The sequence below is a fragment of the Mastigoproctus giganteus genome, chromosome 1 (genome assembly GCF_048544385.1).
Source record: "Mastigoproctus giganteus isolate SK-2022 chromosome 1, ASM4854438v1, whole genome shotgun sequence".
Classification (NCBI taxonomy): Eukaryota; Metazoa; Arthropoda; class Arachnida; order Uropygi; family Thelyphonidae; genus Mastigoproctus; species Mastigoproctus giganteus.
In genome coordinates this window covers 65,218,414-65,231,859 of record NC_143575.1, presented here as the reverse complement: position 1 = coordinate 65,231,859, position 13,446 = coordinate 65,218,414, and the positions used below count along the sequence as shown (strand labels likewise).

The 13,446-nt window shown below is 40.1% G+C and overlaps 1 protein-coding gene across 4 annotated transcripts in view; it reads right to left on the bottom strand.

Annotated features, from left to right (window-relative positions):
- The window catches only part of Vps13 (vacuolar protein sorting 13C), a 1,645,987-nt gene that overhangs the window by 13,289 nt on the left and 1,619,252 nt on the right, over nucleotides 1–13,446 (bottom strand). For all 4 annotated transcript variants that reach the window (XM_090373229.1, XM_090373247.1, XM_090373239.1 and 1 more), the window contains one exon: nucleotides 7,886–7,969. In XM_090373229.1, coding sequence (XP_090229355.1) covers nucleotides 7,886–7,969 — 84 coding nt within the window. The remainder of the gene's footprint in view (nucleotides 1–7,885; nucleotides 7,970–13,446) is intronic.

Genomic DNA, 13,446 nt, shown 5'->3' with positions numbered 1-13,446 from the left:
ATCCATAGCAGCAATTTGCCTCCAATGCCACACTTCTCCAATTTGTGCAGCAGTCTTCCATGCGCAACAGTATCAAAAGCCTTTCTAAGATCCAAATATATAATATCAAAGTTATTCCCTGCATCCAGTTCTTTTGTGACTACATCATAGTATCCAATCAAATTGGTCAGACAAGACCTGTCCTTAACAAAACCATGCTGTGTCTGAGCTATAACTGAATTCTTGTCCAGATGATCCTGCAGTGCTTCTTTAACCAGTGCCTCCATTAATTTTCCTGGAACCAAAGTTAAACTAACAGGTCTATAATTACTTGTGTCAGCCTTTGATCCTCCTTTGTGAATTGGGGGTTACATTTGCACATCTCCAGTCCATGGGTACCTCCCCTGAGTCCAAAGAAGCTCTCATAATTATGGCTAGGGGTCTGCTTACTTCCTTTGCTGCTTCCTTTAATATAACTGGATAGATCCCATCCACCCCGGGTGCCTTTTTTATGTTTATCCTCAACAATTTTTCCTCCACTTTCCTCTCAGTTATTAGAAAATAATCTAGCTCACTGCCAATGTTTACTTCACCTACGACATTCCCCTTCCTGAATAACTCCTCATGTGTGAATGTAGATGCAAAATACTCGTTTAGATTGTTAGCCACCTGAGCTGGATCCTCAACTGTTGAACCATCAACATCCAGTGGACCAATCTGATTCATCCCTTTCCTTCTTGAGTTTAAATAGGTAAAGAACTCTTTTCTGTTTTTCTTTGCGTCCTTTGCCAAGGATTTCTCATAATCTGCCTTTGCCTGCCTAATCTCCTTTGTGACTTGGTTACAGACCAACTTATATCTATCATAGGCTTCCATGTCACCCATTAATTTGTATGTATCCCATGCATTTTTCTTCTCTGCCATATGTCTCATTAGTTCATCTGACAACCATTTAGGCCTGAACCTTGAACAATATTTCTTGGTTGGTATGTAAAGCCTGGTAGCTTCCAAGATTAGTTCCTTGAATGCTTCCCATTTTGAATTTGCTGTTGGTAACATCATCAGTGGGTCCCACTGTATAGAATTTAAATACTGTCTCAGACCATCATAGTCGCCTTTACGAAAGCAAAAACCCTTCCCTTTACCTCTGATGGTAGTTACCTCCTTGAGTGAATCCCACTTCAGCACACTGTGATCACTGCCACCCAGTGGTTCCTTTATCTGCAGATTCCTAATGCATGAAGAATCACTACTGATAATCAGATCAAGAGTATTACTCCCTCTAGTTGCCTCCCGAACATGCTGGTGTAGAAAACAATCATCCAATAAATCCACAAAAGCCCTGCTAGTGTGTGAGTGACCAACCCACAAATTCCGGTCAATATCTGGGAAATTAAAATCCCCCATTATAAGACTCTCTGATTTACTGGCCCATTCTATTTCCCTGTTACAGTATCTTATTATACTCATCAGAGTCATTAGGCCTATAGCACACTCCTACTCTCAATTTTGATTTACCTATGCTTATGTCACACCAAACTGACTCGACACTGCCCTGTCCATCAATGTCGACTGGCTTCACTTCCTTGGATTTTATGTGTTTTTTAACTAATAGCATAACCCCTCCTCCCCTCCTGTCCTGTCTATCCTTTCTATACACATTGTACTCCCCAAATTCCAGTTCTGTATTCCTTATATCTGTGTGACACCACGTCTCTGATATCCCAACAATATCTGCCTTTGATGTTTTGAGCAATACCTCAAATTCATCAAATTTATTTACTAAGCTCCTAGCATTGGTGTACACGCAAGTATACATGCATCTGTTTCTATTCTTAGCTACCTTAACACAACCCATGTGTTTACTTGTATCGCAATGACTTCCAGCAGTCTCTGAAATATCCTGCATCTTGTTTTTCAGGCTTCTGCTCATTCCAATAGAAGCAGTGCAAGAATCTCTTTCACCTCTGCCAGTGGCTACTGTTAATCCATTAGTCTTTGTCTCCCCCCAAGCTAGCAGTTTTCCGACCCACCTAACACTGCCTCGATAGCATCAGCAAATATTCTTGCACCCTTTCTATTTAAGTGTATCCCATCCCTGTAGAAGCAATCTCTCCTGTTAACAAGTACATTCCAGGCTGAAAAAAATTCTACCCCTTGAGCCTTGCACAATCTTTCCAGGGCCGAATTGATCGACAAGGCTCTCATCATATACTCCCTCGTGTCGTGTCTGGGCAGAATTGCAGACACTTTCAAATCCAACCCTACTTCACGGCTTTTTTTCAACAGTGACCTGTACTTGTTAAGTAATTCCGCTGGTCTCCTACTCTTAATATCATTAATGCCAACGTGTACAACTATATCACCTTTTGTGCCCTTAAAAGATGATATCTGCTCTACAACGTCATCAACCTTTGCCCCTGGCAGACATACCCTGGTCCTGTTCCACCTATCCTTTTTACAAAGCATGTTCCCCGTTTCTCTGACAATAGAGTCACCAACAACTACTAGTTCCTGTGGGACCAGCACATTCTGCCTTGGGGGCTGCCTCTGTGTTGCAAGATGACCAAGTGCAAGCTCTGGCATTGATGTGGGCAGCTGAGAGCTTGATGGGCTCCTCAATTTATTTCCTTCGAGGGCATCCACCCTGTCCTTCAAGGTCTCATATAGGCCCATAACAACGCCGAGTTGTCGCCTAATTTCCTTGCACTCCTTGCATCGTGCAGACACAAAGACATCCCCCATGGCAGTATCATGTCCCGTACCCGATTGCTCCGCAAACATCAAGCAAACAGTGCATCTTAAAAGGCTGTGATTCAGAGGGCAACTGCCCCCCCTCAGTTCTCCCCTGAGTCACAGCACTCCCATTAGCTTGAGCCTTTTGCTTTGCTGCTCTGGTCAGAGTCATGATTTCGATTTAAATGTCAATAAAATTACAATTTCAGAACAAAATTAAAACCTTAAACTTGTATCTTAACACAGTTATAACGCTATATTTATTTTTCAGTATCGAGTGTTATCTACGAGTTCCCTTTATATAACATCCGTATCAAGTATGTATTAATTATTTGTTACGTTTGTACTCTAAGTCTTTATATATATATATAGTTAAAAGTACAATTTAATTGACAATGAAGTTTAACAAGATTAATAGATCTACTGATTAATTGACAATATTATATTATGCACTATACTATACAAAGCTAATGCTATCGAATTCCGGATATGCTGTATCGCGTTTCAGTAACGAGTGTTATCTATGAAATCCCTTTATATAACTTCCGTATCAAGTTATGTATTAATTATTTATTTTTACTAATTATTTATGTTCCGTAACCTAAGTGGTTATATGTATAGTTAAAAGTACAATTTAATTGCCAATGAAGTTCGACAAGATTAATAGATTTTACTGATTAATTTTCACGTAACAATGGCGGCTGTTTATGAATGGTAAACACGTGGATTTGATACCCTTTCTGATACTAAGTAATACCTACAAATCTCTATCTAAGTTACTTTAACTTTAAGTACCGTAAATAAGAATATAAAGCTACTCTAGAAATAAGTTAATATGTCAAATTAAACTAATAAAGCAGAAAATAAATCAGAAAAAACTTCTCTGTTCCAAGAGCGGCAGAAAGGCACGCCCTCAAATTCAGATAACCTGCTTTGATGGATGTTGGAGGTTTGGGGCTATCAAATGTTAGTATTATATTCCGAGTTGGAACTAGAGCATTGTCTCGTTTTGTATATATGCGCTTTACATGCACAATTCCCTGGTCTTGTAATTCGTTTTTCAACTCTTCTTCTGAGAAATTTAAGAGATCCCACTTAGCTATCACACCCCTGGAGGTGTTTAGAGTAGCACGAGGGGAGACAGTAATCGATAATCCTCCAAAGGCTGTTAGTTTTTTGTAGCCACTGTGATTGCCATTCGTCTGAGATCTCAACAAGCAAGTCACCAGATCTCAGATGCTTAGTTGTTTTCAGAGAGATCCTATTAGATTTTCTGGATATTTCTGAATTTTAAAAGGTGAGAGACTACCTAGAGACTGTTCTTGGGTTGAATGCAATACAAGGTGCATTGGAGCCCTTCTTTGAACACTGTCAGTTTTTTCACGTTTAGCAATGCATGAGTTAGAGTCTTCTATCTCATGAGTAGCCATATTAGGATCCCTTTGTCCTGTAGGCAAGATCATTTTGCTCCTTTTAGCCCTGGAAAGATAGCTTTTTTTCTTTCCAGGTTTACGGTTACCCTTGTGGTACTGTTCCTGCCTCCCATATGGAGGCAGGAGCAGTGCCATAAGGGTAACTAAACGAGCGGCTGAGTTAGTTTGGTTAGTAAGATTAACAAGAAACAGAAAGGTGAATTTCCTTCCTGATACTCTGCCTACTCCTTGTAGTGCAAAAGTTTCGCAATACAAATAAATAAAGATAATTCAATTGTATTTAAAATCTAAAGAAAATTATTTGCTTTGCACACAATACAGAGATTGCTTGGCACCCAGGCTAGTTGATCGAAGAAAGAGTACCGTACTACAAGTATGAACCCCAGGCGGTACTAGAGACCCCAACCCACAAGCTGTACTGGGACCACACCATAATAACGGATAGGACAATCCCGCAGAACAGACCGGACATAACCCTTGTGGATAAGAAGGAAAAGGCTACCTATCTGATTGACATAGCGGTACCCAACACTGGAAATCTGCAGAAAATCCATGTGGTAAAAATCAGGAAGTACACAAACCTAAAACAGGAGATCAAAGAGATGTGGCATATGCAACAAGTAATGGCCATCCCAATCATCATATCAACCATAGGTATGGTGCCAAAGACCCTACATAACAGCCTAGCAGCATTAAGTCTCGCAGCGAACACCTACAAGGAACCCCAGAAAGTTGAATCCTGAACACCTATAGGATAGTCAGAGAGTTCCTCGGCGAACAGTAACACCAAACATAACAACCACTCTGTGTACTTGGTACCAATACCCATCACGAGGTGGAACCCCTAGTCAGGGAGAAATAATATAAGAGCAATAATAATAACAACAATAATAAAGGGGCACAATGGCCCCAATGGTTATGACACTGGACTACAAGCCTGATGGACCCGGGTTCGAGTACTTGGCAGAAGTGAATACGGCTCCATCACGCTGGGAGACCGGTATAGTAATAGTAATAAATTATAATAATAATAAATAAAATTAATAGTAATAAAAATCAAATAAATAAATAACCATCGTGAAAGTTGCTCCAAGGGACGTACCTACCCCAAGGTCGGAGTGGCAGCTAAGGCAGATTGTGGCGCCATCTGGAGTCAGAAGAAGCTTCTACAGGAGTCTCGGAGAAGAAGGGAAAGAAGGGAATGGACCACCCGAGCAGAAGACGATTGAGGAGACGATTCTGGTGTAATATGTGGAGCAGGGAAGTAAAACATAACAACTGAGCCCCCCTGGATAGAACTAGAACACAAAAAAACCAAGGAATTAAAAGAAATGAGAGGGTGGGAGATTCGGGAAGAAGTTGTTAAACAGACGATCAAGAACTCTTACAACTGGCAAACTACTGGAATAGATAACATCCACAACTACTGATACAAGAAGCTCACTTGCACACACACAAGCACCTGACAGAGCAGCTCACCCGAATGATAAGGCGCCTAGAGACAATCCCGAAGTTTCTCACTCAATGAATCACATATCTGAAGCCTAAAGACAAAGATACAAGAAACCTGGTGAAACAGGCCAATCACCTGCCTCCCAACAAAGTACAAGATCCTGACCACCTGCATAACCAGGAAGATATTAGACCACTTGGAGAGCCAGAACATAATGGCCGAACAGCAGAACGGATGCAAGGAGCAATTAATCACAGATGCTGCGGTTATGGAGCAAGCCTACAAGAAGGGCCGCAACATATACCAGCCTACATCGATTACTACAAGGCCTTCGATTCTGTGCCTCATAGCTGGCTAATAGAAGCACCGAACATCTACAAAGTCAATCCTATAGTGACAAACTTCCTAAGAGAAACAATGGCGAAAAGGAGTACCACCATTAAAGTGGAAAACATCGCAACAGGCTAATCCCAATCAGGAGAGGAATCTTTCAGAGAGGTGCCCTGAGCCCATTGTGGTTCTGTGTAGCACTTAACCCGCTATCCACCATGCTCAACAGTAGCAAGTATGAATATAACCTCAAAGAAGGAAGGAAGAAAGAACCTGTACACCCTCACCCGCCTGAAGTACATGGATGACATCAAGCTCTATGCGGGAACCGAGAAGCACTTCCAGCAACTATTCCAGATCACCGAAGAATTCAGCAATTATATTAGGATGGAATTTGGTCTAGACAAATGCATGACTCATAGATTGCACCAGGGAAAATTAGTCAACCGAAACTACCAGTTGCAGACTGGTAAAGAGATCGAAGCCATGACAGAGGGGGATGACTTGGGGATGATGTAGGCTCAGCAGTTACAGCACAAAGAAATTAAGGCCTGCCTGACCGAAAAATACTATCAGAGACTCAGAAGCCTGCTAAAAGCAAAGCTGAATGGAGGGAACACAGTTAAAGCCATAAACACCTATGCAGTCCCAGCGCTAACATACTCCTTCGGGGTTATAGATTGGACTAACACCAAGCTGGAGGATATCATGAGAAAGACAAGGACAATGATGACCAAGAGATGCCAACACCACCTGAAATCTGCCGTGGAGAGACTGACAATTGCCTGGAAAGAAGGAGGAAGAGGCCTGATAGACCTTATTGAGCAACAGAATACAGCAATAGTTAACCTGAAGGATTTCCAGAAACACACAGCAGCACTCCAGCAGGCCATAAGGAAGATAGACAAGCGGTATACCCCATTCAACCTAAGCGAGGAGCCCTCCCCAAACCAGGAAGCCTTGTAGAGAAGACACTACAATGATCTCCAACAAGATCACATAGATAAAATTGCTTACAATGCATGGCTTAAGAGTGGGACGCTCTTCCCCGAGACTGATGGATTTGTTCTCGCCATCCAAGACTGGGTAATCAACACCAGGAACTATAGAAAATACATTGCCAAGGAGCCCAGAGTGTCCGATGACACATGTCAACGATGCCACCTGGCTCAGAAACGATCCAACACATCACCGCGGGATGCAAGGTGATCACCCAGACTGAGTATACTTGTAGACACGACCAGGTAGCCAGAATAATACATCAGAAGCTAGCAAGGAAATACCAGTTGATAGAAGAAAGTATACCGTACTACAAGTATGAACCCCAGGCAGTACTAGAGACCCCAACCCACAAGCTGTACTGGAACTGCGCCATAATAGCGGATAGGACAATCCCGCAGAACAGATTGGACATAACCCTTGGACAAGAAGGAAAAGGCTACCTATCTGATTGACATGGCAGTACCCAACACTGGCAACCTGCAGAAAACCCACGGGGCAAAAATCAGGAAGTACATGAACCTAAGACAGGAGATCAAAGAAATGTGGCATATGCAACAAGTAACGACCATTCTGATCATCGTGTCAACCACAGGTATGGTGCCAAAGACCCTACATAAGAGCCTAGCAGCAATAGGTCTCCCAGCGAATACCTACAAGGAACTCCAGAAAGTCACAATCCTGAACACCTGTAGGATAGCCAGAGAGTTCCTTGAACAACAGTAACAACAGACATAACAATAACAACCCTGTGTACTTGGTAGCAATACCTGTCATGAGGTGGAGCCCCCAATCAGGAAGAAATAATATAAGAGCAATAATAATAATAACTGAATATTATTTTCTTTGTTATGCACAGTAAATGGGTTCTCCTCTATGTATATTTTTCTCAAACAAGATAAAATTAAATTATCTAAAAAATATTATGAGATGTGGGAGAATTTCTAAATCTTACCATACATAGTTGGGTATTATTAATGTGCACCAGCTTTCCAGCAACTTTGCTTCCAAATAAGCCTAATTTTTTTTTCTGTGGTTCCTGAAAAATGTGATGTTTTGTTATTAATTACCAAGTAACAAATAAGTGCTAAAAATGATTATTAATAATAATACAGTGAATTTTTGCTTATTTGATTTTTTATCATTTGACCATCATATATAATATTCCTATTTCAATCCAGATTTATAATATTTCTATTTCAATCCTGAAATGATGTGTGTCAAGAAATTTTGAATTACAAATAAATGAAATTCTACAGTAAATAACATAAAATGCTATATTTTATGTTATTGTTATTAGCATTAGCAAAGACATATGATGCAAGAAAGCAAGCTTATATAGCATCAGCCAAAAAAAAAAAAAAAAAACCTTATTTCACCAATCCACTCACTCCAAATGTTTGCAAGTTCTGCCTTGAATCTAATTATATGCTACAGTTAAGATAAAGTTATGATAAGTCATATTGTAGCTTATTATAAACAGTATTATAACTTAAAATCTTCTGGAATAACAAAAAATGACAAGGAGCAGAGCAAGAATGTCATGGGCCAGATGAAAACTGTATGTGGTAGGTGGTATATGGAATGCGGGCATTTATGTATCAGTGTTGATTGTTGTTTGTTATTTGGTTTAGGAGCATTAGCAACTAAGGCCATATTGCTCCGGGGATATGCGGTGGTCATTTCCTGACCTTTCCACATCCTCCGTATTTGGTGGTCACGGGCTCGAACCCTGGTCTAATCAAGAAGCATGTGCTATGCACTGCTGCTCCTGCCCACCTGGCTATGGAGGTGCCATCATCAGTGTTGAGGAGGCCAAAAAACTCTTTGCATATCATACAGGAGAACATGGAAATTAAAATGGGAAAAATTTAATACACCAGCAGATGAGATTTAACATTTCAGGAAAGCAGATCATGATTATGAAATAGATTGACATTCTAAAAGATAATTTTCATTGCTGTGATAAGCACATAAAAATCAAGTAGGCTTAATGTAAGGCACAAGAAAATTCCTATGGAAAATGAGACCACTGTAAGTAACAATCAACTTACCAACCAAGTTGAGAATAAAGAAGGGGACTGTATGACCCCCTTATTATAGGCACTAATACCACATATTGAAATAGGATATATGGAAAAGAATTCTAAGTGAAAAGAATACAGGTGACCCCCGCTTAACGCCGATAATTCGTTCCGGAAAAACAGAGCACTAAATGAATCTGCACTAAGCGAGCACCGCATTTCCATAAGGTAACATATGTATGTGTGAGTTGCGGTCGGTGCCATAGGATATTTCCTAATCAATAATAAATGGTAGTAAATATATGCACAAATGTCGGTCAAAATATTTAATATTCAAATATTCGTACATATAAAATATTCTGCATTACATACGTATATAATTATGTGGTAACTACTTATATATCAAAATTAAACTTAAAATTCCAATTAAAATCATGAATTTAATTGATTTAATTCGATTGATGGATTTAATCATGAAAAATGTGTCGATTTTAGGTTCTACTTTGGCCCTCTTCCTGGTAAACTAAAATGGGTTTTAATTTTAAATCTCCCACATTGTTACCACCCAACAATATAGCCAACCGGTCCTTCGCTGCTTCGAATCCTGGCATGTTTTTTTCTTCTTTCAATATGAAACTTCTTTTAGGCATTAATTTCCAAAAAAGTCCTGTTTCATCTATGTTAAAAACTTGTTGAGAAGTATAACACATAATGCCCCTCTTCAAAAATTTTAACAAGTTCTTTTTTGAAAGTTTCGGTTCCTTGATCTGAACTTGTGGCTTCTCTTTGGTTACTCTGTTATTTTAATTTTTAGGAGCATTAGCAACTAAGGCCATATTGCTCCGGGATATGCGGTGGTCATTCCCTAACCTTTCCGCATCCTCCGTATTTGGTGGTGACGGGCTCGAATTCCGGTCTAATCAAGAAGCATGTGCTACGCACTGCTGCTCCTTCCCACCTGGCTATGGAGGTGCCTGCTTCTCTCTGGATTTTAAATCTATTCAACCAACCCTTACTAGTTTTAAATGGTTCCACATTTTTTTTTTTTTAGGCGAGTTTTCTTCAGATCATCATATAGGCTAATCTCTCTCTCTTTTTTATTTATTTTTTTTATAACATTTAACTTAACTGAATTCTGCATTGGATATTATCTTCAATAAAATTAGTTAAAGTCTCTCCATTTCAATCCTAATAGCTGGCCTAGCCTTAGTTGCTTGCAGTGGAACAGCTGTCTTTCCCGCTACTAAAATAAATTCTTTATTTTTTATAATTGTTCTTACAGTTAAACTTGCCAGTCCTAAATTATGGCACACATCCGCTTGTCGTTGACCAGAATCGATCCGTTTCAAAACGTCTAATTTAATCTTCAAATAATTTAATCTTTTTTTCTTACATTTGTAATCTTCATACTGCGTCCAGTCATTGTTGCTTTTTCATTCTTATCCGCCATTATTAACTCTTCAAAAATGTAACTGCAATGGTTTCATTAATTAAGATAGAATGTTCGAGTAAACTGTTCGTTACGCACAATGTCTAATACTGTACTGAGTGATGACTAGACATCGGATAAATGCATATAATGCAAATATTACAACCAAGATCATTTTTTAAAATGTTGATCTCGGAACTACGTAACAAGTCACTGTACTGCAATTAAATTAGCGTGTGAGAAAATTTCACTGAGCATGGGAAAATTTCTTAAGTCGGTGTGGGAAACGTTCTAATGCTATTTTGCTTTTCATTTTCAAGCTACTGACTCCATCAAATGAAACAATTTCATTAAATATGCCAAAAATGCATCTGTAGAAGGGCAGTGATTTGTGACAGCGATATAGTCAGATATACAGGTTATAATATAAGGACAGAGTAATAGCGAATCAGTGTAAAGCGCACTGCGTTATAACGAGGGCCTGCTATACTAGATAAATGAATCAGTTAAAACCACAATCACTCAAAAAAAAAAAAAAAAATATATATATATATATATATGTACACACACACACACACACACACACACACACACACACACACACACACACACACACACACACACACACACACACACACACACACACTTATCTACAATGGAACATTAGAGACAAACCGACCGAAAACCTTGCTAGCAAGTTACAACGTAAGTTATACTCACTGGTTGGAAAAGTACAGAATTTATGACCGTTTCACATACACCGATGAGCCAAAACATTATGACTAGTGGGTCATTATGCAAATAGAAGAATCTGCAGGTGAACTACGTGCAATGGGACACAGTATAAAAAGCACCTAATACTGAGCTCCGTTAATCAGTGTTACTCTTGTTCTTCAGATGGGAAAAGCAGCGGACTTAAGCAAGTTTGACAAAGGCCAAATTGTAATGGCCAGGTGACTGGGTCAGAGCATATCCGAAAAGGCATGGCTGGTGGGGTGCTCATGGTCAGCCGTGGTTAGTATCTACCGAAAGTGGTCTGAGGAGGGGAAACTGATGAAGCGCCGGCGAGGTGTTGGATGACCACAGCTCATCAATGCTCGATGTGAGCGAAGTCACTCCAGGATGGTATGTGGCAGCAGAAGGGTGACTGTGGCGCAACTTGCTGGTAACTGGAATGCTGGTGATGGGAGTAATGTGTCACAACACACAGTACATCGAACCCTGCTGAAAATGGGGATGCATAGCCGCAGGCCACTCCGAGAGCCCATGCTAACCACGGTTCACCAGCAAAAGTGAATGAGCATGCAAGCATTGAAACTGGACCTTGAGTGATTGGAAGAAGGTCATCTGGTCCGATGAATCACATTTCCTATTGCACTGTGTGGATGGCTGGTAAACTATGTGTGCATTGTTTACCTGGAGAAGTGATGGTGCCCGGATGCACCATGGGATGAAAACAAGCTAGTAGCGGCAGTGGTGTCATGCATCGGGCGACATTCTGCTGGAATAACCTGGGTCCAGTCATCCATGTGCTGGGCACTCTGACATCTACAACCTACCTAAACATCATTGCTGACCAGGTACACCTTTTCATGGCAATGGTCTTCCCTCTGGCGGTGCAGTCTTTAAGCAGGATAATGTGCCATGCCACACTGCCCGGATTGTTCGAGACTGGTTCGCTGAACATGAGGAAGACTTCCAGGTATTGTCCTGGCCTCCAAATTCCCCAGACATCAATCCCATCAACCATCTGTAGTTTGTGTTGGACAGCCACTCCAATCTGCAGCATCTCAAACACGGACCCTACAGGAGTTAAAGGATCTGCTGGTTACATGTTGGTACCACATACTACAAGACATATTTATAAATCTTGTAGCATCCATGCCGCACCGGGTACGAGCTGTTTTGGCTGCATAGGCAGGACCAACATCATACTAGGTAGGTGGTCAATGTTTTGGCTCATCGGTGTATATTAGTCTTAACAGCGATTACATCCATCTTTGGCAAAGGATGCAAAGAAAAACAGCAAAGACTTCTTTACTTATATAAAATCTAGAAGGGGGATGAATCAGATTGGTCCACTTGGTATCAATGGTTCAACTTTTGATGATCCAGCTCAGACAGCTGACAAACTGAATGAGTATTTTGCATCTACATTCATGCACGAGGAATTCTGTAGGGAAGTGGAAGATAGAAGCTTATTAAACTCTAACAGGGAGCTTAATGATTTTGTAATAACTGAGAGCAAAGTGGAGTAGAAATTGTTGAAGTTAAACATAAGAAAGGTATATGGGATGGATGGGATCTATCAAGTTATGTTAAAGGAGGTGGAAAAAGAAGTAAACAAACCCTTAACTATAATTATCAGAGCATTCTTGGACTCAGGGGAAGTGCCCAAGGATTGAAGATATGCAAATGTATCTCCAATTCACAAAGGGGATCAAAGGGTGGTGCGAGTAATTACAGACCTGTTAGTTTAACTTCTGTTCCAGGAAAAATAATGGAGTCACCTGTTAAAGAAGCATTGCAGGATCCTCTAGACAAGACTGTAGTAATAATTCAGACACAGCATGGGTTTGTTAAAAGTAAGTCTTGTCTGACCAATCTGTTTGGATAATACAATGTGATCACAAAAGAAATGGATGCAAAAAATAATTTTTATATCATATATTTGGATTTCAGGAAAGCTTTTGATAATGTTGCACATGAAAGACTACTGTACAAATTGGAGCAATGTGGCATTAATGCAAGTTGCTACAATGGATAAAAGGGTGGTTAAGTGGGAGAAGACAGAGAGTGTAATCAATGGACACTTCTCTTCATGAATTAATTTTATTAATGGAGTCCCCCAGGATTTGGTGTTGGGTTCATTGCTTTTGTATATTTATCAAAGATATTGATGAAGGTATATCAGGCTTAATTTTCAAGTTTGCAGATGATATAAAAGTTGGCAGGTTTGTTAATGACAGGATGCTACTGCAACTGGATCCAGAAAAGTTGGGCAGTTGTGCTGAGAATTGGCAACCAAAGTTTAACATTGACAAATGCAAAGTACTCCATATG